This window comes from Rhinopithecus bieti, unplaced genomic scaffold (assembly GCF_001698545.2).
Source record: "Rhinopithecus bieti isolate Rb0 unplaced genomic scaffold, ASM169854v2 scaffold_14937, whole genome shotgun sequence".
NCBI lineage: Eukaryota > Metazoa > Chordata > Mammalia > Primates > Cercopithecidae > Rhinopithecus > Rhinopithecus bieti.
In genome coordinates, this window is record NW_016808492.1 from 1,557,917 (window position 1) to 1,584,084 (window position 26,168).

The following is a 26,168-nucleotide window of genomic DNA, read 5'->3' on the forward strand; positions in this document are numbered from 1 at the left end:
TCTGACATCACTGCTACCAAGTGCTCTCCTATATATAATAAAAGGCAGTATAGTAGGACTGATGAACGGTAATTCCTTTATCACGTCACACCACATAACAGCTGTCTAACCACACAACGTAGATATGAATAGAGAAGATGGCTCAGAAACAGTGTACTAGTATTAGTGACTCAGCTAATGACCATTATAAAAATAAAATTTTGACTGATTTAGTTTTAAAATGCATTTTATATTGAGTAGTTATTTCATGTTTTCATAAAACAATTACTGAACTAAACTAGGTAGTTCACTCACATAACAGATCAACATTTAAAGACATGCTTACAAATTTCCACTTAGTCCATTTTTCTGTTCTCAGCATTATTACAAATGCCTCAATCCGTCATCATGTTGAATTCTTCAACATCTTCTATATCATTTCCAGGGGCATCTCTGGGAAGTAGTGATGCCTATCTCCCCTCAGAAGCACTGATAACCCTAATATACCCACAATTCACACCTTTTCCCTTCTCTGAGGTATGCTGCTTTAAGACAGAAAAAACACACTACTAGGATTTGAAAAACTAAATTCTGAGACTGGTTAGGTCATAAACTACAGAACCTTAGGTCATATATTCTCCCCAGGCACTTGTTTCTCCACTGCAAAAAATAATTCCCATTTGCTTGGTCCTTTGTAGTCCTTTATTATTTATTTATCTTCATGATAACCCTTACATTTAAGGTAGCATTATGTTCATTTTATAGAAGAAATTCAATCTCAAAGAGGATATAGTCTCCCCAAAATCCCACAAGTAGTAATATATTAAGCAGAGCTAAACTCACACACTCTCACTCAAGATCCTAGTACTGGTACATGCTATGCTAATAAGTTTGCTAAAATGGATGAAGCAGCAATTTCTAAGGTCCCTTCCAATGATCCTGTTCTCTGCTTCTACTTGCTATTTTTTTCTCTTCTCTCAACTAGCATTAACATCCAAAACTATATGTAATCACCAAATTTCATTTACCATGGTTTTTTGATTTAATTATTCTTTAAATTTTCTTTATTTCCACAGTTAAATCCAGAGAAATTACTTATTTCAAAAAGTTTACCACTATTGCCTCCCTCTCTGAAGGCCATGGAACTTACCTATTTGTCAAAGCAAGAAATTCCCAACATTTTGTAAACACCACTAATTACTTTTTATAACAGCAAAGCAATTATCCATACTTAAAAACCAATTCAAAAGAAAATAAAATCCTCAATATTCTTATTCCCTGGGCTAGTTAATTTTAGTTAGATTCTACTTGATTCGTTAATTTTCTCCTCTGTGCCTTTTATTTGGGAAATTCTATTAGTCTACCTTTACTATTGAGGTCTCTTTCCCTAACAAGAAAAGTCAGTCTTTAAGAGTCAGGAAAGTTTACTTTCACTATCACATATGAAGATATGAAACTAAACACCTAACTGAAAGAAAACTTAAATGAGAGATTCAGACCACTTCCCAAGGGGTTCTTACGACCAATTTAAAAGTTGGTTTACGATGTGTCTAAAATAACAAAATTAACTCTTTTACTTAAAATAAAGTACATGATGGTTGATAGTCACACATATGAAATATGCCTAAACCAAATTAAAACAAAACAAAATACATTCTATGGCAATCTTGAAAAGTCAGCGAGCTCAATAAATATTAAGAATATGCCCTCATGATGAGAGCATTAAATATTTGGTAATTAACATAATTTAATATGCAAAAAAAGAAAATATACAGGATGAGGGATGAGGAGTACACATAGGAAATTTTTGTGATTTTCTTCATTTTGATTGTATTGCTTTCTTGTCTTCAGGAGGGAAGATTTTGACTTCAAAAGTAACAAAATACTTAAGAAGAGAATTCACATCTTTCTGTTCTAACTGGTATTCTTGCACTATTTTCTCAGCAGTCCAGGTTTCTGGATAAAGTTTATGATTATTGAGAAGTGTCAATGCTTCTACAACAGAAATTTTGCCTTTGGGAATGCTCTTCATATTTATCATATCAAACTGATGGTCTTTCGACAATCTGAATTCCTTTGGCTCTTGACATGTTTCAGCAGCTTTTACCTAGTATCAAAAAAAAAAAAAGGTTTTAGGATGAGAGAAAAGATCTGACATCTACTTATCTACTTTCATACTTCTCAAATCTATACTATTCCCCTTCAAATAACTGATATGGTTTGGATCTGTGTCCCCACCCAAATCTCCTGTCACCAAATTGTAATCCCCAATGTTGGACGTAGGGCATGGTAGGAAGTGACTAGATCATGGCAGCAGATTTCCCCCTTCGGTGCTGTTCTTGCAATAGAGTTCTCACCATATATGGTTGTTTAAAAGTCTGTAGCACCTCCCCCACACCCCACTTCTTCTTGCTCTGGCAATATAAGCCATGCCTGCTTCCCCTTCCGCCATGATTATGTTTCCTGAGGCCTCCCCAGAAGCAGAAGCTGCTATCCTTCCTGTATGGCCTGCAGAATCGTGAGCCAATTAAACCTCTTTTCTTTATAAACTACCCAGTCTCATGCATTTCTTAATAGCAGTGCAAGAATGGACTAACACAAATTCTATACACGATTTTCCAAACTTCATTTTCTTATTATAATGAGCCATAGTTTAATAGTACTTTTGCCACACTGCCTTTTCATAACTATAGCTCTATCGTTATTAAGAAATGTCGGTAGCTCTAGAAAATAATAATCAAATGTATACCATCCACTCACCACATTATTTCATGTGTTTTAAAAGAACAATGAAAATAATTGATTAAAAACTGCACCTGTTTTAAAAGGGCAGGATTCTGATGCCACCCTAACAGCTGGCTTGATAACATCTATTCTGTTTCCCAGCTTTGTTGTATTTCATACTCAGCGCTCCCAAACATCTTGAATGAATTCAAATATTGCTAGTGATCTTGTCTCCCCTGAGAAAATAAACTAACGCCTCCAATACACTCCAGCATAAATAAAACAACCTATGCACACCCATCCTTCCATCTAGCCGTCCCATCCCAGCTTAATCCTGGTGTGTGTGCTCTGCATTTCATTCTCGTTTCCTAGCTATGCCTAACATTCTTTCTTTTCTTTTCCTTTTTTTACTGCACCGTGCCTACTGCTGCTTTTTGGCCAAATATATAAATGCTATAGTTACTACCTTTTTTAACATGCCCACCAAACCCAAAGCCAACACCTCTTTTATGACCAGTTTCCTTCTCTTCAGGTAATGTTTAAAAGAAATAATGCTTGCTATCTCTAATGACTGCCTAGTTGCTTAATTCAGAGGACACATTTTAGACCTCATTTGGACTCACTACAGTATCTCACTACATCTGACACTGCTGACCACTCCAATGTACCTATAACTATCTTCCCCCTTGGTTTCTATGCCACCCTCTCAGTTTTCCATCAGTTTTTCAGTGGGTCCTTCAGGGTTTTTTCATGGACCCTTTTCCTTTTGCTTACCCTTAAATGTCAGTGTGTGACATTTAAGAGTGCCCAGGCCTTCTTTTCACTCTCCACATTCCTCCAAAGTAATCCCGCACACTCCTCTAACTTCCATTACTGCCTACAAGTTAATTACTTCCAAAGTTGTGATGATAAACCAAGACCTTTTCTTGATTTCCCAACCCAAATGCTTAACAGGTATCTCTACTTAAATGACCGACATGCTCCTCAAATTCAATATTATCTGAAACTAAACCTATCACCAGTTCTACTCCCATATCCTCAATCTCAATGACCAACACTACCCATCTCTCATGCCCAAAATGAGATTATACCTTCATCTCCCTCTCCCTCACTCATTACACCAATCACCAATCAATGACCAAATCCTGTTGATACTGCATCATATGTCTCTCTCGAACTCACTTACTTCTCCCCCGTACTGCTAAATCACCCTAGTCCAAGTCAATGTCTCTTGCAGAAATGACTGCAAATACCTCCTATCTGGTCTCTTCTAATTAGATAAAATGCACTTTGTTCCCCCACCAGCCTACTTTCAAATCTAACATCACTTTTTGACCATTAACTCTTTAATAACTTCCCATTGTCTTCAGAATAAAACAAAACTCCTTAGCAAGAAAAATAAGGGCCTTTATGATCTGACCCCATCACTCTCCATCCCAACTCACTTCTCCCAAATTCACACTGCACATTTTCCCATAACTGCAGTGAATTCTAACCATTCTTCAAAGGCATCACACACTCTTGTATCTTTATAGTGCAAACTAGGCCTGAAACACTCTTCTCAATTTCTTCACTTTCCAAATCTCAAAGTTTCTCTCATTTTCCTATTCCCAGGTAAGGAAGATCTTCCTTCTACTCCAAGCACGTCTGTATTCAGATTTCCTTTCTAATTAATAGTAAATATTAAAATTAATAATTATTTGACACAAAGAAAATCTAAGAAGATTCAAAAACCTCTTGACTGGAAAAAAAAAAAAAAAAAACCCTTAGGAAACTAAAAATAGAAGAAAATGTCCCAAATGTGATATAAGTATTTTTTAATAGAAAACAAGTATCATTCTATTATAATTAATGCTTAAACATTTGCAACATCCTGTGGAAGGAAGGAACAGGTGAGAATGCCTACTTTCACTGGCATGTTAATATATACAACACAATAAAAAAATTAAGTATAAATACTAGAAAGAGAAGTTTTTAATTTTACATAGATATAAGAATATATTTAGAAAAGAGAATCAACTGAAAACCTAACAGAAATAATAACCTAGCAATGTGGGTAGTTACACTATAAAAACCACTCACTTTCTGATATATAGTAGTCCCAGGCTTTATCTACAGTTATCTGGAGTCAACCACAGACCAAAAATATCAAATGAAAAACCCCAGAAGTAAATAATCCATAAGGTTCAAACTGCAAACCACTCTGAGCAGCATAATGAATTCTTATGCTATCCATTCCATTCTGTCTAGGATGTTAATCCTCCCTTTGTACAGTGTATCCACGCTGTATAGGCTACCTGCCTGTTAGTCACTTAGTAGCCATTCTGGTTATCAGACGGTGTGGCATCACTGTGCTTGTGTGCAAGTAACCCTTACCTTACCAAGAATAGCCCCAAAGCACAAGAGAAGTGGTGCTGGCAACTCAGTTATGCCAAAGAGAAGCCATAAAGGGCTTCCTTCAAGTGAGAAAGTAAAAGTCATTGACTTAATGAGGAAAAAAAATCATATGGTGAGAATGCTAACATGGATAATAAAAATGAATCTTCTAACCCTGAAATTGTTGCAACTGTTCCATTTTATTAGTTGTTAATTAAACTTTATCATAGTATAGATTTATAGGAAAAAGCAGTATATATAGGGTTCGGTACCACCCTCAGTTTCAGGCTCTACTGAGGGTCTTGGAACCTACCTGCTGATAAGGGAAGACTACTGTATTAGCAATAAACAGTTCAAATTTAAAGTGAAAAAAGCTCTCATCACAGTAACAACATTCCCTTTACCCCTCAAAGACTTTTAATAAAGAACATGACAATTTCATCTAGAAAAATATTAATGTGTTTTCGAAAAGAGACAAGAAACTTTTTAAAACAATGAGAGAAGACTATAAGAGATATCAACATACATTATAAAGCTCTATTAATTAAAACTATGGTTCTAGTGTAAAAATAGAAAAAGAAGTAAAACTGGTAAGTCTATAAATAGACCCATATGTGTATCTAGAGATGCATTTTAAGTAAGTGGAGAAAGGTCTGGGCTATTCAACAAATTATATTTAGACAACTAGCCATCTGTCTGAAAAGAGGTTCAACTCATCTATTGCACACATCAAAAACCACATTTAATGCCAGATAAAGATTTTAATATAAAATGTAGTTATAGAACTACAGGAAGAAAACACAGAAGAGTTTATATGATGTTAGAGTGGGCCCAGTATTCCTTTATCACAAAAGACAAAAAGACTGAAATATTTGACAGAATTTTGAATAAATATGTTAAAAAGTGAGACAACAAATAAATAATTTGCCATATGAAAGGCACAGTATCAACGATGTCTAGGGGCACCACAACTATGAACTGCCTGAAGGAAAAAAAGGAACAAAGAACATAAACAAAAGGCAATTCCAGTTTTCATTATCACTCTCCCTAAGGAATCTATTTAGACTTTTCCTAATGTCCCCATGAAATATTAATATCACTATATACATATCTCTTTATGCATTCGTTATATGTATAACTGAGTCTTCTACATACAAAGCATTAATTTTTTTTTGTTCCCAAGAGTGAATTTGCATATGCATAATTAAGTAACATGAGAGAAAGAATACTTGGGGAGTATTATTCAACACCTATTTTAAAATAACATAACACAGACATTAACCCTATACCTTTTTAATGTGAGCATTTGGTGATAACTGAACCCTACAATTACTATGCACAGCAATTTACAAATCGTATTATTTCTCCTCTGTAGTGAAAATTATATTAATAATTCTATCTGTGCAAATATCCAGAGACAGAGAGACAGTATTAGAATATTTTAGAGTGAAAAAAAAAATCTGGAAGTTGTTGGCACTTTCTTATCCTTTAAACTTTTACCCCTAACTAGAATCTTCCTGCCCCCAAAAACTTATCTGGTTAACTCCAATTGATCCCTCAGGCCTGAGCATTTAACTATCACTTTCTCAGAAACCATCCGTGATCCTCCAATTTCAAAGAGGTCCCTCCAATATACTCAACACTGCCCGTACTTTTCCCATAATTACGGTCACATCGTTGCTCATCTGTTCAATGTCTGTGTCCTTCACAACATCATAAGCCCTGTGAGAGCAAGGACTAGTTTTGTTCATCACTATATACAAAGCACTTGTGCCCAGGACTTACATAATACAGTATATGGATTGACACATAGGTTCCCATTCCCAGTGTATTCTTTGATCCTTCTCCTAATTTTAAATGTCCTATCTGAATACAACCTTAAAAAAACAAACAGAACACCCCACAAAACCCAACTATACTACTGAAGGAGTCTCTGAGATTAGAACATACCTCATTCCACAGAAGAATGAGAAAAAAATATTAAAGCTCTGCTTTTGTCACTCAAATGACAACCACTGGAGTAATGCCTTACAAATTCTGAAATACTATGAATAATTCACACAGTTGCTCTGTATCAATACTTTCACAAGTTATTTTAGAATTCTGGTAAATATCCAATGAACCAAGGCATAAGTGTCTTGTTGTCTCAGACCACTGTGCTTAAACTTTGCCAAGGCGCATAGACCGATCACAACACATACTTGCAGAGTACTCTTTTTACGACTTGCCACACTTAATCATTTTCCTGAAGCCCCAAAATAAGTAAATTGTGTATTCACTTAATTAAACACACATTTACCTGCAAGGAAGACACAGGATCTTTGGAATCAACATACACATCTTTTAGAAATGACAGCAGCTTGTCATCTTTACGAGCAATCTCTCCCTTAATTTCTGGATAGTCTAAGGAAAGGAAAAAAAGTCACAATATTAAAATCAAGGAAAATTTCCTGTAATATCCTAAACGCTTAACACAAACCCTTTCTTTTTTTTCTTTTCTTTTCTGAGACGGAGTCTCGCTCTGTCGTCCAGGCTGGAGTGCAGTCGCGTGATCTCGGCTCCCTGCAACCTCCGCCTCCTGGCTTCGAGTGATTCTCCCACCTCAGCCTCCCGACTAGCTGAGAATACAGGCGCGCGCCATTACGCCCAGTTAATTTTTGTATTTTTTGCAGACACGGGGTTTTGCCATGTTGGCCAGGCTGGTCTCGAACTCCTGACCTCAGGTGATCTGCCCGCCTCGGCCTCCCAAGGTACTGGGATTACAGCCTTGGGCCACCGCGCCCGGACTAACCACTTTAATTTTTTAAAAAATAAACACAATCATTTGGACTGTTTGGAAAATACTTTAAATGGACATCAAAATTTCAGGTCAGGCTCGGCGTCCATTGTCCACTGAAGACCCCTAGAAAAAGCTCTGTGACCCTCTCGGATTTTGACGCCCTGTATCAAGTCCGTCATAGGAGCCGGCGAGGGCCGGGTTAGCGGGGGCACAGGCTGCTGCCTCTGGGACTCGGAAGTAGGAGGGGCGGCCAACCTCACCGCGGGCGCGGAGGACAGTCTCAATGTCACTGGCCTAGCGGCTCCCCCTTCCAGCGCTCAGCCAACACGAGCGGCTGCGGCCGAGCAGACTGAAGCCGGTCCCCTGGCCTCCGGGCCCACACTAGGCACAGCCTGTGGCAGCCCAGGGAGTCCGCGCCCCCGCGCTCCGAAACGCCCTCGCACCACTCACGACTAATCTGCTCTTGCAGGAGGTTGCTGGTAGAGGGGTGCCTGGGAGCGAGAGAGGGCTTCATCTTGCTGATTTCCCTTTCCGCACGGTTCTCTAGGTTGAAATTTCTGATACCGCGAATCACCAGGGCCCCCATCTCCTCATAGCATTATGTCCGCAGGTTCAGGCCGCACGTGGGAACACCGGCTCAGGAAACCTCCGGAACGACCGGAGCGTGCGCACATGTGAGGGGAAGCCCGGCCGCGGGCGCTTAAATGCGTGCCTGTCGCCCACTAGCGGTCGGGAGGCCACACACCGCTTCTCTGCCCAGGGAATTTAAAAGGGAGCCCCTCCCTTCGGGGCGAGTGACAGTTCCCACTGGGGGCCGCTTCCGGCGGGAGGCGGCGGGACTTAAGTCTCCAGACACACGGTTGCTGTCAACCCTGGAACTTCGAGGGAGTCACCCAGGAAGCTCTGCAAAGTTCCGTGCCGGGCCCTACCCCAGACTTTCTGATTTAATTCTTGTGGAGTGAGGCCCAGCATTGGATAAGACTTCCCACGTGATTCCAAAGTGTCAGTGAAGAGTTGAAAATCAAAGTCGTAAGGAAATTGACCTTGAAGTTGTTTCACAGGGCAATGCCACCAAAGAGCTAGCCGATAAAAATGGAACTTATTGCACCAGGGTCAAACTGGGCTCTCAAGTTGCCCTTTCCTGCTTTTAAAAAAGGAAAATAATGAAAGGATGTTCATTGTCGATGAATATTTGTTCTCAGCTGCTCTAATTTAAATGCCTCTTATTTTCCTGTCCCCCCACCTGATGCATTTTCAAGCCACTATGTTCTCTTTTTCCATTATTTGTTACATCCCGTTCTCATTTGACCAAATGGTATCGATTTTAGTTATGCTTTCCCTTATCCTATTTTGCTACTGATTTACTTCTCCAGTCTACTAAATGCTGAGTCATTTCCTCTCCTGTTTCTCTTCTCTCTTCTTCATTCTTTTTAAGCCTCTGTGTAATTTAATGAAAGGAACAGCCAATAAGAGATCAGAAAAAACAAAAACAAACAAACAAAAAAAAAACAAAACGAGTGTTACATTCACCTTCTCTCTGTCTCTCTGCATTTCCTGAATAGGTTACTGTAGTGCTGCTTTTATTTAAGACCCTTTAGAAATATTGTTATTAATCTATAATCAACCCACCAGGAAGGAAGTAGTAGGATTTCCGAAGTTACAGTATTTCTCTTACTGTGGCTGCAAAATTTATTTTTAGTGTCCTGATCTCTGCTTAGCAAAATGAAGTAGAGTGGTTGTTTTTAACCAGTTTAAAGTAAGAAAATATTGATGTAAAGATAATCGAATGGAAAAAATAATAATAATAAAACAAGAATCAAAGAACCAAAATGAAGAAAGGGAAATGTAATCATTAAATATGATGCTTAATCAGAGCAAAAGCACTGCAAGGAAGATGGCTTCAGCCACTCTAATTTAAATGCCCTTTGTTTAATTATACTCAACATCTTTACAGGAATTGGTATTTGGAATTTGTAGAAGCTGAAATCAGTGATCTCTGATAGCGTTAACTGGGAAGTTATCCTGAAGGTGGCAGGCTGCTCCAAGATTTCTATCTTTGATATTTTTAAGCATGCTTGTGATTCAGGGCTTTTTAGCCACGGTATTTCTATTTCTATGGGTGCTAAGAAATTTTAATCTGCTTCATTATATCTATGTGCTTTAATCATGGTAGAAATTCGACTCACTGCCTGTTAAAATATTTTAAAAGTGAAAATCTCATTTTCATAGAAATTCCACCGAACTTCGGGAAGCATGAAAAAGTAATGTTAGAAGTTACTGTCGGGGCAGTAGGGATTACAATATGAAATAATTCTTTGAATTCACACATTCCAATAGAGCTTGGATTCAACATTGAAAGAGCTTCCAGCATGTGTCAGCTGCTTTGCCAGATCCTGGCCCAGTGCTGCTCAGACCCTCAAATTGCAAAACAGAAGGCAGTTGCAGTCCATCAGAAACTCACAATTGGCTGTCACCCTTTGGGAATCATGGAAATAAAACCTGAACCATAAATGCATAATTCCAGCTCTTCTTGTCAAAACATATAAGTTAACAGGAACTCTAAACTTAAGAACTCCTGTTGGGCTTATGTTAAGGATTGAAGTCAGATCCCCAAGGAAAGTATAAGTAGGATGCTGCTTAGGATGAAGCTTCCCTCTGAATGGAGTATTATGATGCATGTGTATGGCTGAATATCATAAGATACTGATAAAATAAACCCAGGGTCTTGACAACACACTAGAATGTAAATTCTGAGGACAGAACTTTTGTCTGTCTTGTTCACTGCTGTATCCAACACATTGAACAGAGCTAATAAACAGTAGGTACTAAACAAAATATCAAATAAAGGTCAAATGAACTGAAAGACAAGTAGGATCCCTGAGCTAGCGTCCAGACTCTGGACAAGCTCTCTCTGCCTGAATACTAGCCCTGCTTCCAGAAGTGAGTCCTTATGCAAGTAACTTAATGTGGTTGAACACACTTTGCTCATCTTAAAATTGGGATAATAGTAATCACCTAAGGGGTTTTACACAGAATAAAAATATCTAGTACAATGTCTAGTACAATGCCCAGTCTAGCACAATGTCCAGTACAAGTGTCTAGTACCAATGTCTATTACAATGCCCAGCTCAGAATCTGATGTTTAATATTTGCATTGTTTTCATTTTCAGAGGAGAAGGGAGCAGGTTGAAAAGGACACATATTCTGAAGCTCTGGTGAATAGGTGAATGAAAGTGATTTAAAAAATTTGAGATTACAGTAAGACTCATGTTCTTTAATAATTTAATTTTTAAAAAGTAAGTATGCTAAATTTGATTTTTATTTGCTGGTTAGCATGCTCAGCACACATAGTGGCATTGTTGGATTTCTTAAGTTTGGAATATGGGTGGGAATCATTAGCTCTGGGGCATAAAATGCCACCTGCCTGTGCCTGGCATTGGCCACAGAAATAGTCCCCACTTTGTATCCCTCTGCCGTCACGTCTTTCTCTCTGCCTAGACTTTTACCACTGGGCACTCCTTCTTTTGAACGCAATTCAACAGCATTCTGCATTCTCCAAAGGATTTCAGGAGCTAAACCCGGATGACAGTTGGCTCAAAGGGCCCAGGACAGCCCTCAGAGGTTTCATCAATCAAATCTCAACCACTAGTGAGAAGCACCACAGATTTATGGAGGAATGACTTATTCTGGCAGAGGTTCTCATGTTCAGGCAGAGAGAACCTCTCCAGGGCCTGGATTCCAGATTAGGAACCAGAGAATTTGTAGGAGTCCAACCAAAGTAATTTACAAGGTTCCCAAGCTTGGCCAGTTTCATAGTGATGCCGTGTTGTGGGTCTGTAAAACCTAGAATACTGGGAGCGGGGGATAGTACCCCAAACTCAAAACCAAAACAAACTAGGCTTTGTGCAGATCCAGTATTCATATTGAGGAACACTGGGCCTCAGATTAGAGATTAGAATGATCAACCAGCAATTATGCCCAGATGCCTGCTTTGTGGTTACTGCACTCATGACTTTTGTCATTGTATTCATTTCCCATTCCTGCTAGCAAATTACTGCAAATGGCTCAAAACAATTTATTATCTTACAGTTCTGGAGGTCAGAAGTCCAAAATGAGTTTTTAAAGGATAAAATCAAGGTGTCAGCAGAGATATATTCCTCCTGGATGCTCTGGAGGAGAATCTTCTTTCCTTACCCCTCTTTTTTTTTTTTTTTTTTTTTTTTTTTTTTTTCATGAGAAGAGGTACTTCCCTCATTTCTTGGCAGCCAGCAGTTGCATCACTTCATTGTCACATCTCCTTCTCTGTGACTTTCCTACCTCCCTCTTTCCATTGTAACACCCTTATGATTACATTGGACCTACATGGATAATCCAGGATAATCTCTCCATCTCAAGATCCTTGATTTAGTCACATTTGTAAAATGCATTTTGCTATGTAAGGTAGCATTCTCAGGTTCAGGGATTAAGAGACAGAGATTTTTGGAAGGCTTACTATTTTGTTCACTACAGTCATCAACTTTAGATGATGGTTTGCTGCACAGATCATCCTGTCACCCAGGTATTAAGCCCAGTATCCATTAGCTCTTCTGCCTGATTCTCTCCCTCCTCCCACCCTCCGACCTCCAACAGGCTCCAGTGTTTGTTGTTCCCCCTCCATGTGTATATGAGTTCTCACCATTTAGCTCCTACTTATAAGTGAGAACATGTGGTATTTGGTTTTCTATTCCTGTGTTAGTTTGCTAAGGATAATGGCCTCCAGCTCCATCCATGTCCCTGCAAAGGACATGATCTTGTTCCTTTTTATGGCTGCATAGTATTCCGTGGTGTGTGTGTTCCACATTTTCTTTATCCAGTCTATCACTGATGGACAGTTAGGTTGATTCCATGTCTTTGCTATTGTGAATAGTGATGCAATTAACATACACACGCATATGTCTCTTTATTAATAACAGAACAATTTATATTCCTTTGAGTATATTCCCAGTAATGGGATTTCAGGCTTGAATGGTATTTCTGCCTCTAGGTTTCTGGGGAATCGCCACACTATCTTCCACAATGGTTGAACTAATTTGCACTACCACCAACAGTGTAAAAGTGTTCCTTTTTCTCCCCAACCTTGCCAGCATCTGTTGTTTTTCCGACATTTTAAGAATAGCCATTCTGACTGGTGTGGGATGGTATCTCATTGTGGTTTTGATTTGCATTTCTCTAAGGATCAGTGATATTGAGCTTTTTTTCATATGTTTGTTGGCTGCATGTATCTTTTATTTAGAGAAGTGCCTGGGCATGTCCTGTGCCTACTTTTTAAGGGGATTGTTTGTTTATTTCTTGTAAATTTATTTATAGATGTTGGATATTGGACCTTTGTCAGATGCATGGATTACAAAAATTTTTTCCCATTCTGTAGGTTGTCTGTTTACTCTGTTGATAGTTTCTTTTGTGTGCAGAGCTCTTTAGTTTAATTAGATCCCATTTGTCAATTTTTGTTTTTGTTGCAATTGCTTTTGGTGTCTTCATCATGAAATCTTTACCATGCCTATGTCCTGAATGGTGTTGCCTAGGTTTTCTTCTAGGGTTTTCATAGTTTTGGGTTTTACATTTCAGTCTTTAATCCATCTTGAGTTGATTTTTGTGTATGGTGTAAGGAAGGGGTCCAGTTTTAATTTTCTGAATATTCTAGCCAGTTCTCCCAGCAATATTTATTAAATAGGGAATCCTTTTCCCCATTGCTTGTTTTTGTCAGGTTTGTCAGAGATCAAATGATCACAGGTGTGTGGTCTTATTTCCGGGTTCTCTATTCTGTCCCATTGGCCTATGTCTCTTTTCTTGGACCAGTACCATGCTGTTTTGGTTACTGTAGCCCTGTAGTATAGTTTGAAGTCAGGTAGCATGTTGCCTCCAGCTTTGTTCTTTCCGTTTAGATAAATAAAACAATTTCTTTAAAGGACTGAAGATAGAGCAGAAATCAACTACATAGAAAACAAACAACAACAACAGCAACAACAAAAAGTTGGTTCTTTGAGAATATAAAATCTGACAAATTCAAGTGAAAATAAAAGAACAAATAAAATACATGAAGAATTTTAGGAAAGAATGTGATCATAAATATAAACAAATTTTTTAAAATTGAAAGAAAATATATATAAACTTATATACAATTATAATACTTAGATAGTCTCATTCCCTTGTGTGACATGCTTCTAGCAAATACAAATATAACACAATCGAATAGAAAAGAATAGAATAAGGCATAGATATAGAATAGAATAGATTATGGTCACTCTCATGATTACTTTACATTGTATAAGGCTTCGCCTTAGGTGATAAGGGTGAGGGATTCTCCTGTTGGCTTTGAAGAAGCAAGCTGCCATGTTGTTAGAGGGTCTTTGAGAGAACCTGCAAGGAAGCCACATGGCAAGAACTTCAGGGCCTTTGGGAGGAAGGAGGAGGCCCCATGTGACAGCCCACATGAAACAGATATCTCAATCCTACCACCATAAGAAACTTAATTTTGCCAGTGACCTAGTAAGTCTGGAAGAGTACCCCTGAGCTCCAGAAATTAAGGCAGTTCAGTCAATCCTATGTAATCTTTTCAGTGGATTCCCAGTACAGATTTGGTTAAATTCAACACCCATTACTAATAATACATTTAGCTAGCAGGGAATAGAAGAAAACTGTCTTTACTTTATAAAGGGTACAATTCAGAAAATTATGGCAAGTATCGTATTGACTGGCTAACAAAGAACAAGAAAAGGAAATAAGAATTATAAATGTTATGTTATTTGTTCCTTTGCAAAATCAGTACTTCTGTCTGCCTAGAAAATTAGAGAATCAGGCAAAGACTATTAGACCTAATAAATAAATTTAATAGGTAGCTGAATAGCTAACTATCCTACCCATCAGTTAGAAAACATAATGGCCAAGACCCGGGGCAATGGCTCACCCTGTAATCCTAGCACTTTTGGGAGCCTGAGGCAGGCAGATTACCTGAGGTCAGGAGTTTGAGACCAGCCTGGCCAACATAGTAAAACCCCATCTCTACTACAAATACAAAAATTATCCAAGCATGATGGTGCACATCGGTAATCCGGGAGCTCAGGCACGAGAGGCTGAGGCACGAGAATAGCTTGAACCCAGGAGGCGGAGGTTGCAGTGAGCTGATATCAGGCCACTGTACTCCAGCCTGGGAAACAGAGCAAGACTTTGCCCCCCACCACAAAAAAAAAAAAAAAAAAAAAGAAAGAAAGAAAATATAATGGTCAGAAAGTTTCATGGATAATGACCACAAAAATTATGCATCTTGAAATAAACTTAGAACTATGTGTAAAACTCAAACTTAGTGAACCACAAAAATTTTGAAAGAACATGATGAAACACACATGGCTAGACATAGCAGGTTCCTTGATGCAAAGTCTGAATAGTGTAAAAATGTCAGTTATTCAAAAAAAATCAATTAATTTGATACACTTTCAATTTCAATTAAAATTGTAATCGCGTTTTTAATGAAGCTCGATCACTGATAAAGTTCATCCAGAAAAGAAAATATGAAAAAATAGCCAATAGATTTTAGAAAAACAGCAGTTAGTTAGGATTTACCCTATATCAGAATGTGATACAAAACTTTATGGTATGGTATTGATACCGGAATAGGCAAATAAGTCAGTAAATATAATAGTGACAAGACAGATGTAATTATGTACAGGACAACATTTAAAATCACTCTGTGATGTAGGGATATAATTCCCCATAAACGACTGAATTTCCAACATCATTTATCTGTTTGCCTTTTCCCCTTGCTCTCCATTCCCATTTATAATGATTCCCTGTCTTCTTTCTTCGCTCCAGCTTTCCCTGCTGCATCAGTTTCCTTTCGTAGTGTATCTGTCCCTCCATGTCCCCATGGACTTGCTTTATATGAAAGTAAGGAACACCTCATCATAGCGGTTTTGGTTTGATTCCAATGAGATCTTTTTTTTCCATCCATAGCAATTTAATGAATACAACAGTTGTCCATCTTGGCCCCAGCTACAGAAGGTACTCTTGATAATTTGGCGTAGGGAGAAAAAAAAAAGTGGAAAGCTGCAAAGAGCAAGCAAATACTCAAGCAATCATTTTCATTTCGAAGATTATGAAAGATTGTGAAAACAAAGAATATAGAACAGGGAATTCCAGAAGGACCCCAGAAAAGATGTGAAAAGCAAGTTGTCACCAGGGCATTTTACCTTAACTGGTAAACCCAACTCAATAATTCCAGAGCTAGGGTCTGTGTTTGTTCTCTCCATCTGTCTGTTCCTTTCTCCCTTTGTAACTGTCTCTGATTCTTTTCTTAGCAGCCGTGGTGTAACATAATGATTACTAACAGGCTTGGCATCAGACAAACCTGCATCTGAATCTGGGTTCTATCACTTCCTAAATGCATAATTTTGTGGTAAGCTATTTAAATTTTCTGATATTCAGTTTCTTTATCTGTAAAATGGAAATATAACAAAACTACTTATTTCATAGGGTTGTTGTGAGATATGATCCATTTGAAAGCATAAAGCTTGTCATACAGTAAACATTCAAAAACTATTAGCTATTATTCTTTTATATAACAAAATACTAATATAATAGGAAACATTTTAATAATTATAGTTTAGGTTTGACTGGCACTTTATGGCTTAGAAGTTAGTATCTTCAGATTCCTTATTTCATTAATACATTATTGCAATACTCTGTAGTATTATACCCGACTACATATATTTAAGAAAACCATTTAGCTGCCTGAGGCTGTTTGTAAAATGGTGAAGGATACTCTGGGAAGTATATGAGGTGTCCTTGTTCATAGGCTTTTTGGGTTAGTTTCTCATTGTCAGTCCGTGACCTTGTGGGCACAGCTCTGCCTTTTTATTCCAGTAGTCCCACCTTTTGTTAGCTTCTGTCTCCATTGTCTCTAGGAATTGTACACCACCACCCCTAAGCATCAGTGCATACAACCCTCTGCTAAGTTTCATTTCTGTTGGATATGACACTCTGAGGTAAGGCAGAGAGGCAGGTGTGGTAGACAGAAGTCTATGACCCCCAGTGGCCCTAAACAGGGAACCCAGTTAAGCCTGCTTTGAACTTCTAACCTACAGAACCATAGAATAATAAGTAGATATTGTTTCAAGCCTCTAAGTTTGTAGTGATTCATTGTGAAGCAATAGAAAATGAATACAGCAAGTAATGTGAGAATAAGGTTGGGGATTAAGAGGGTGGTGGAATGAAGAGGGATGGGTAAAGAGACCAGGAGAATGGGATGTAGCTATTATAGAAGTCATTGCAGGTCAGGTGGCAGTAGAGGTCTTAAAATGATGGGACAGAGTCTGGTTTTTATTTTTTATAAGTGAAGTTCCCTTGAGTGGAAATTAGAGATCCATAGTTCTCTCTTAGAAAGATGATTGACAGCTACATAAAGGATGATATGGAAGAAAAAGAGACACCAGGTAAGACACTGTTATTCTTATCCATGTGGGAGTTTAAATTTTTTGTTCCAATTTTCTTAGGGATATCTATTTGATAAGAGGTCTTTGTAATGGCACTGCTTAGATATGACTTCCACTTGAGTTGGACAGATAGACAGCAACAGTAACCTAAATAGTGGCACTTGAGATTCAGAGGCTGAATGAGTCATTTATTTGACTATAAATGACTATATGACTATATTTGACTATAAATTACTATAAAATAAATAGTCATTTATTTTAATATTCTCATTCCACTCTTGGTGTAATTAATCATTTTTAGAGCTTTTGATTCCATAGAAGCTCAGGATGTATGGATGCAATCTTGTTCACTTAGAGGTTCCCAACCCACAACCATGGGTACAGTAGCTCTTATATGTCCAGAGAAGGCTTCCAGAGAAGTCTTCAGAGAAGCCTAAAAATATGAGGTCTGTCTACAGCTCTCAGCAGTATGATCTAGTAAAAGAGTATGTGAAGTTCCCATTTTTATCAAAAAAATAATTCATGTACCTAGCTAGCTTCATTTTGATAAGCAATTTTATTTACTGTAAGAAATTGTAAGTATTTATGCAAGTCGGAGAGAATCTTGTTATTTAGCAGTGTAGCTTTGTTAGAAATCTAATGGTAGTCTTTTAAAAAATAACTTTTGATTATGAAAATTTCAAACACATTTAAATGGGTAGAGTTTAGTACAACAAATCTCCATGTACTCTTCATCCAATATCTATAATTACCAATTTATGGCAAATCTAATTTCTTCTATATACTTTCCCATTTTCTACCTCCCTAGTCATTATTTTTAAAATATCCTTCTTTTAGTGATAAATATTATTATTCTAAGGACATCTTACCAAAGACAAGGACTGCTCTTTTAAAACGTAACCCACAAAATAACATTAGTCTTGTTCAAAGAGCTGTGAATGAGAAAAGGTACAGATTTTGGATGGGTTCACACTCAGAAATTTTTTTATTTGTTTTCAGTGAATTTGAGCAATAAAGCCATAATGTGAATGCTAAACACTTTATGTATAGGAAGCTCATGAAACTGTATTTCACCCTATTCAGCACACTGCCTGTGGGCTTCCCTTTCACCAGTTTCTTACCCCCAAAAGGCCACATTGTTTGCTGCTCATCAGAAGAGTGACTCTGTGATCTTAGGATGCCAAAACTTAACTCGCCCAGCTCATTTCTGCATCAATTCCTGATAAAAGGTCATTTTTGTTTTAACTGGTTGGTTGAGTCAGATGGTAAGTGAAATATGATTCATGTGTTTAACAGCTTCCCATCCCTGCTCCCTTGCCAGCCCCTATCTCCACCCCTGAAATCAAAGATTTGCTCAGCACTCAAGATGTACAACTAATATCTCTTCTTTGTATGTGAATGACTAATTAATTTTCCATCTTCTAACTCAGAGACCAATAGAACGGACCAAAGATACATGGACTCATAAATAGTGGACACCTGGGGGAAACAGTTCTAGGCCAAGATACTACAAAGGCTCTGAGGCAGAAGCGTGCTTGACGTGGTACTCATGTGCACTGGTGTTGTGCCTTCCATAACAGCTAAACCAGAAAACCCCAAAAGGATCACAGGGCAGAAAACCTACCAATGGTAGAGTTGTGTATCTGAGACTCAGAAAATATACTCCTTCGTAGTGTACAAGGGAAATAGGAGGAAATTTCAAGATGAGTGAAAGGTTTCTTATGTCATGGTAGCCCAGGGTACGAAAGTACAAGCTGATGTTAACATCAAGAAATATTCCTGGAAAAGAAGTAAAACAAAACTTTGCCACACACAGAGGTGTTCAAGAATAAATGTATACTTGTAATGATAAAACTGGGCTCGCCTAATGATTTGGCAGGATTCATTTGTGAGGCACATAAAAAAATGTCACATGAATGTTATTAACAGGGTTCTGCCACATGCACACCCCTCTGCATTTATAGTAGTGAATCAGAATGCTTGAAGTCATACATCATCCTACACTTCTGGATATTCCCATCCACTAGATTCTTACCAAAAAGCAAGACCAAAAGAGAAAAGACCAAAGTTTCTTCCTCTATCTCACTTAAAACATGGTAATAATAATTTGGGCCATGGAGTTAATCACTTTGAATTATAGGATGCTAATTAGAACTTAGACGTCATCTAGGATAATCAGCTCATTTTTCAATGAACAACTGTCCACTGTCCGCACCCCCCTCCCTTTACTGCCCTATCCTCTCGCCACTGTCCTGCCCCCTCCCCTTCACCAGTTTCTGGTGCTGACTCTAACATGCCTCCTGCTTGCTCCCATCCAGCTCTCCCGGGATGAGTTCTGCTTCACAAGAAGACCAAAGCTTCATACTTGTGCCTATTTGAATTCTAGCGTTTGGGGATATGCTTTGTTCTTTTGTTGAAACCAGGAGAAACTGAATGAACACTGCAGCAAAAAAGAGGGTCTGTTTCAAGGGTACAGAGACCTTAATAAGGAAGTCCTGACCTTTGAAAAGGGCAGCTGCAGGGATCTAAGCAGCAAAAGGGTTAAGATGCTACCATTCAAGCACTGAAGACCAGCTGACTTCTGCTGCTGGATTTTTTTCTGCTCCAGATTTAAATTATCAGACAAGGGGGATACCAATTGACCTGCATTGGGTCAAGTGCCCATCCTTTGGTAGGGATAGAGAATTCGGCATCCCTATCAGAACCTCATGGAAGTGAGGATGGTAAAGATAGAAAAAAGATAGAAGATAGAAGAGAAAAACACTTCTGTCAACTCCTAAAATTAACTGCTCTGTTCTGGAATTTTGCATGTGTGTCACGAAGTCTTATTTTTGGACCTGCTTTCTGTCTTGGGACCCAGTTTTTAGACTCAACAATCTTGTATGATTGGTCTTGATTTTGATTCTGGACTATGCTTTGCAACCCTGCTTATCTCACAGTTTTAGAAAGAGCAAATCTACTGCTACTCTCCTCACACTGTTGTGGGTTACTCTTTAGCAAAGGCAGTCAAAGGCAGTCCCATCTCTTAGCTCCATAATGGACGAGCTGAGCAGAAACAGACTCAGCAGACATAGGGGTAACTTTGCCTAAGATGCTACAGATGGCTAGAGGCAGGTTCAGGACTAGAACTCAGGTATACTGATTTCCCATACGGTGCTCTTTCTTTCTGTAGTAATTATTTCCAGTCCATCATTTGAGAGCTAACCAGAAAAGGAGAATGTAGTTATTGCCAGAACATCTGCACATTCAGAAGAGTTCGAAAGTGCGTGCCTTTTTGTGTGCAGGGATTGTGGTTTGAACACATTAAAAATTAGAAATAGAATGTCAGCAGTCATGTCCTGCTGGTATTGTAAAAAATCCTAAGAAGACAGATGGTAGTTTTGAAATAGAAGATTTAAAGAACTTTGTACTTTGCACTTTTCCACACATGTGACAGGTGGGAAAGGAGAAGTGGCAGGAGGAAGACTGTCATGCGTTCAGAGACAAGGTTTGCACAGCCAGCTTTGGAGTTGAGCCACGTTACTGGACTGCAGCTCTATTGTGAGATGTCACTTTCTCTAGACCCATAACAATGCCTTTCACTTTGGGAGTGGGCGATGTAGCTGGCTCCCACATTTACCATTGACTGCTCCACTATCTGCAACACACCCTATTGTGGAATCTCCTTCATTTGGAACCAGGGAGTGGCACAGGGAAGTCCCACATATGACCTCCCTGTTTTTAATAACCCCATCCCCAGGGAAAAAGAATGAGAAATATTCCAACAGAAGATAAAGCAAAAAAAAAAAAAAAAAAAAAAAGACAAAATGTATCTCTCTCTGTGGCTATGTCAGAGAGGACGCACAAAGGGAAAGACCCAAGGATGTGTTTATGTGATGGAGGAAAGAAGAAGGGCTTGCTCCCTTGTTTATGAGAGAAAATAGTATCTGCAGCATTGTGTATGAGCACTCTAATTTGTGTTTATTATTTTTACATTTTCAGTCTTCCCAAATATATTATAAGAACCTGTGGAGCAGTATCATTATCACTTGCCTCCACATATCTACAGCACTTCATGTGATGATTGGCAAACTGTATATGCTTAATTGTACTTAATTTGCAAACTGTACATGCCTGTTGCTGAGAATAAAATACAAGTTTAAAATTTTTGTTGATTTTTAAAATCAATTGTATCTTAATGGAAGTTACTGAGTTACTCCTCAATTTCTGTTGCATTTCCACACATAATCCCTTAAGCCATTTAGGTAAATCCTCAGTATTAATAAGAATATGATTTAAATCTGGATTACCATGAGGCAACTAGATTTGGCATGCAGTTTGTTGGTAAAATCAGAGAACCATAAAACTAGAAGCAGCACAAGCTTTGATTCTCAAGGGAGTATTTTCCAGGATAATTAATTGCCAATTTTATTTTAAATGCCGTTATTTACCAAAGTTATAGTTATATTCAGTATATATGGTAAATTCTATGTGAAGATGTATTGTAAAATGAATATAGTTAATTGTATAAAAACATAATACGTATCTATATTTTAAGTATCTTCTTAAAACTGTACAACTAGTGCTTTGATATTCTGAATTAGTTTTCTAGGGTTGCCATAGCAAAGTACCACAAACTGGGGGGTTTAAACAACAGTGAGAGAATAAACTCACAGTTCTGGAGGCTGGGAGTTCAAGATCCGGCTGCCAGGATGGCACAGTTCTGGAGTGGGCCCTCTTCTGAGTTGCTAACTGCAAATTCTCTTTGTATCTTCCACTTCCCTGGGAGAAAATCTTGTGTAGAAAAAGAATTCCGTGCACATACAGGTTACTGCATCCTGCACTACACTCAGTCCTGCAGCCTGACGCATTCCACTTCCTGAGGGACCTAGAACCAACTCAAGCATTTTCAACTTCCCCCCATGGTTCTCACTGGTTTTAGCTCTTTACAAACAATAAGCTTCTCAAAGAGTTGTCTATTCTTTGACCTTTCATTCCACAGTTTTTGCCCACCAGCACTTAAGTGTGGTCAAACCTCCTTCAGTGCTGTCTACCTCTACCTGAATCTCTTCTCCTGTCAAAGTCAAACTTCTTGAAAGAATTAATTCTTATTTCCACTTCCCTGCCTCCTATTTACTCCTCACCCTGGGGAAAATAGCTTTTGATTTCTACCACTTTAAAGAAAGTACTGCAAAGCACAACACAAAGCTCAAACTGCTAAATCCAACAAACATTTTTTTTTCTAGTCTTTTTCTTACTTGTTACTCAGCAGTATTTGATAATATTGGCCATGCCCTTCTTTTTGAAATGTTCTTTTCCCATGTATCTCTCTGGTCGGTCCTTCATTTTTTTTTTTTTGTGACTGCCACTCCTCCATTTGCCCCTTAAATACACGCTTTCCTAGCGTGTATTTCCTCCATGCTTTGTCCTAGGCTTTTGGCTCTCCTCACTCTGCACCCTTCCTCTGAGTAATCTCTCCCTGTTGCTGGCTTCAATTTTTGTCTTATTTTGATGATTCCCAAATCTATCACTCCAGCCATCTGCTTTATAGACATGTCCTCCCACGCGTCCTACAGGCCTTTCAGATGTAATGTTCTGAACCTGAACTCATCATCTTCCCCCCACAAATCTGCTCTTTCTCCTGTGTCCCTTAGCTCAGTGGTGGCCATCACCTCCTCCCTAGGTGTCCAAGGCAGAAACCTGGCAGCATCCTGAACTCTTAACCCCTTCTCATTCCTGACTCTCATCTCCTTCCTGGATTTTATCCTCCTCACTGGCTTTCCTCCCTCTGCTCCCATAAGAGGCTGCAGTGGTGCTTTAAAGTAAGCCAACTTGTTCATCACCCTGATTAATGACCAAACAAATAAACCCTGCTTCTCAGTTCGTGCTTTCTCTGTAGCTTCCATATTTCATCACTCTCTCCTTGCATCTTTAGTCAATAAGTTTCCTCTTTTCCTAGGACCCATTGTGATTTTTCCTGTGTTGCTCCCTTTACGGGAATACTCTTTTCTCCATTATCCCTTAAAATGGCAAACTCCTACTCTCTCAGCTCTTCCCCTGGCTGTGAGACTTGGGGTAAGTTAACTTAGCTATGCTGCAGTTTCCTCTTATGTAAATAGGGATAATACTAATAATATTTGCTCCGTGGGTGTTAGAAAAACAAAATGAAAGAAAATATGCTTAGGACTTAAACTGAAACATACAAGGTACTCAATAAGTATTAGCTATCATTATTATTATTATTATTTATTGGACTCTGTTTATATGTCACTTTATCCAGGACTCCTTGCCTGACCTGGGAAATCTCAGTGAGGAGACCCTCCTAACTACTTCCATGATCCAGTTCCTCTGCATTGTAATTGCTGCTTGTTTGTCTGTCTGCTCCTCTCCCTACTACCTGCACGTCCACCCTTCTCACCAAGGTAGCCTGTAAGCGCTGTGGGAGAAGGAACCATAATTATCAGTTTTACTGTGGTATTTGTATTCCTAGGAGAAGCTCACAATTTTTTGTTGTCTGAATGAATATAGATGCAAAATTATTTCAACGTTTGATTGCTGTCTGTTTCTGCTAAGTCACCACTTTCTGAACTAGCTCTGAAGTGCCTGAACTCTTATCAAGCATGGGATTTGTGGCTATCTATAATCTTGCTAAGATTAGAAAGAACTACTAATGAGGTATAGCCTTTTGACACTACTGTCCAGTTTAGGTATATCATAACTCCAATTAACCTTGGCAACACCCCAGCAACTAATAAACTGAATTCTGCATATCCTACTGGAGAGCAGAGGCTAATTAGACAAATTATGGTCTATCTGGTATTGGCATTTGTCTGGGAGACCCAGACTAACTGCAATAACCAGTCACTGTCTTTGGAACGTAATGTAGGTCCCAGCTTGATTGTTGGCAGCACTCACTTTAAATTCATACATACCAAGTGGTTTGCTGGCATATATTTAATACCTGGCTCTCAGGGGAAAAGCCCTAATTTTAGTGTTTGCTCATTTTCATGGTGTGAACAGTCCTACCTTGACTGATGTCAATGTGACATTGCCAAATTCCTGAAATTTTACCAATAACCTTTTGCAAGTGGTGCAAGCAGGCTCCCCACCCTGCAGTCTCGATGGGTTGGTAGGGGCACTAGGTGAGCTTTACTTTCACGAATAAGAAATTATCTTAAGAACATGAGAGTTAACTATTCATAGTCGGAGAAAAATTTTGAAAGAAAGTAATGATTCTGAGAGTGGCCTGGATCAGAATATTGCCAGACTTTCCCTTAATGTATGTGCACCTCAATAACTAGGGCTCTCCTCCTGCAAGCCAGGCTGGCACTGTCACCTCCATCATGTGGGAAGGGTGTAGTAGGCAGATGTCCATGTCCTAATTCTTAAAGTATATGGATAGATTATATTACCTGACAAAGGAGAATTAAGGCTGCAGATGGAATTTATGTTGTAAATCAGCTGGCTTTAAAGTAGAGAGGTTATCCTGGATTATCCAGCCGACTCAATGTAATGAGAAGGGTCCTTAAAAGTGGAAGAGAGAGGCAGAAAAGGGAGAACAGATAACTGGCAGCATGAGAAGGATTTAGCCTAATGATTCTGGCTTTGAAGAAAGAGGGGAGGCCGGGCGCAGTGGCTCAAGCCTGTAATCCCAGCACTTTGGGAGGCCGAGAAGGGCGGATCACGAGGTCAGGAGATCGAGACCATCCTGGTGAACACGGTGAAACCCGTCTCTACTAAAAAATACAAAAAATTAGCTGGGCATGGTGGTGGCGCCTGTAGTCCCAGCTACTCAGGAGGCTGAGGCAGGAGAATGGTGGGAACCTGGGAGGCGGAGCTTGCAGTGAGCTGAGATCGTGCCACTGCACTCCAGCCCAGGCGACAGCGCGAGACTCCGACTCAAAAAAAAAAAAAAAAAAAAAGAAAGAGGGGTAACCCACAAACAAAAAGTGTGGATGACGTCTAGAAGCTGGCAGAGAGCACAGAAACAGTGTCACTAGAGCCATCCCAAAGAAAATGAGCCTGGCTGACATCCTGATATTAGCCCAGTGAGACCCATGCTGGATTTCTAACTACAGAACTTTAATATAATACATTTGTATTTGTCTTGTTTCAAGCCTTCGTATTTGAGATAATTTGTTATGACAGGAAACTAATACAAAATGGTATCACTATTGACCAATACCAAAAATCCTCTGTATTTGTTAAGTTCTTGTTTAACTTTGACTTTTTATCTAGTGGGCTCCACATCATTGGCTCTGCAGCCTTAACTATAATTCTGCCTCTGGTCCTTTGGTCTTAGTAATTGCATTTGATGTTGCTGGCATTTGAAATGTAGTTTTACCAAACAGATTATGCTTTGTCTACCTCCTTGCACTATTGCCCTTTTAGCAGATCCCCAGACAAGTCACCCTTCATTGTCATGAGGGAGAAGGGGATTTAGCTGGGCACAGCCTCAACACTGTTCCTCTCCTTTCCATTTCCATGGCCCTCACTGTATGCCATGTTCCCAGCACTTAAATCCTGGACAATTTCTTTTTCTTTTCTTTTCTTTTCTTTTTTTGGAGACAGGGTCTCACTGTGTTGCCCAGGCTGGAGTGCAGTGGCTATTTATAGATGCGATCCCACAACTGATCAGCATGGGAGTTTTTACCTGCTCCATTTCTGACCTGGGCTGGTTCACCCCTCCTAGGCAACCTGGTGGTTCCCTGTTCCCAGGAGGTGACCATATTGATGCCGAACCTAGTGCAGACACCCAATCAGCGTAGCACACTACAACCCAGAACCCCGGGGCTCAAGCCATCCTCCCACCTCAGTCTCTGAGTAGCTAGGACTGTAGGCACAGATCATTGAGCCCAGCAATCCTG

General features: G+C 39.0%; 2 protein-coding genes across 2 annotated transcripts in view; one reads left to right on the forward strand and one right to left on the reverse strand.

Moving 5' to 3' along the window:
- Positions 1-1,708: 1,708 nt before the first annotated feature.
- On the reverse strand, positions 1,709-8,534 carry NDUFAF4 (NADH:ubiquinone oxidoreductase complex assembly factor 4). The gene is made up of 3 exons (XM_017886773.1): positions 8,309-8,534; positions 7,379-7,482; positions 1,709-2,086 (listed from the first exon to the last, which is right to left on the reverse strand). The coding sequence occupies exons 1-3, from the start codon at positions 8,442-8,444 to the stop codon at positions 1,799-1,801; spliced, it is 528 nt and encodes a 175-aa protein (XP_017742262.1). The 5' UTR covers positions 8,445-8,534; the 3' UTR covers positions 1,709-1,798.
- Positions 8,535-8,646: 112 nt separating this feature from the next.
- Positions 8,647-26,168, forward strand: part of KLHL32 (kelch like family member 32) — a 253,431-nt gene continuing 235,909 nt past the window's right edge. Inside the window, exons 1-2 of the mRNA XM_017886771.1 lie at positions 8,647-10,798; positions 11,029-11,116. The gene's annotated coding sequence lies outside the window, so the exon portion shown is untranslated. The remainder of the gene's footprint in view (positions 10,799-11,028; positions 11,117-26,168) is intronic.

Coding starts and splice junctions, on each gene's coding strand:
- NDUFAF4 (XM_017886773.1), bottom strand. CDS start 8,444: ATGGGGGCCCTGGTGATTCGCGGTATCAGAAATTTCAACCTAGAGAAC. Junction 7,483..8,308: donor CCTGCAAGAGCAGATTAGTC/GTGAGTGGTGCG, acceptor TCCTTTCCTTAG/ACTATCCAGAAATTAAGGGA. Junction 2,087..7,378: donor ATCCTGTGTCTTCCTTGCAG/GTAAATGTGTGT, acceptor TTTTGATACTAG/GTAAAAGCTGCTGAAACATG.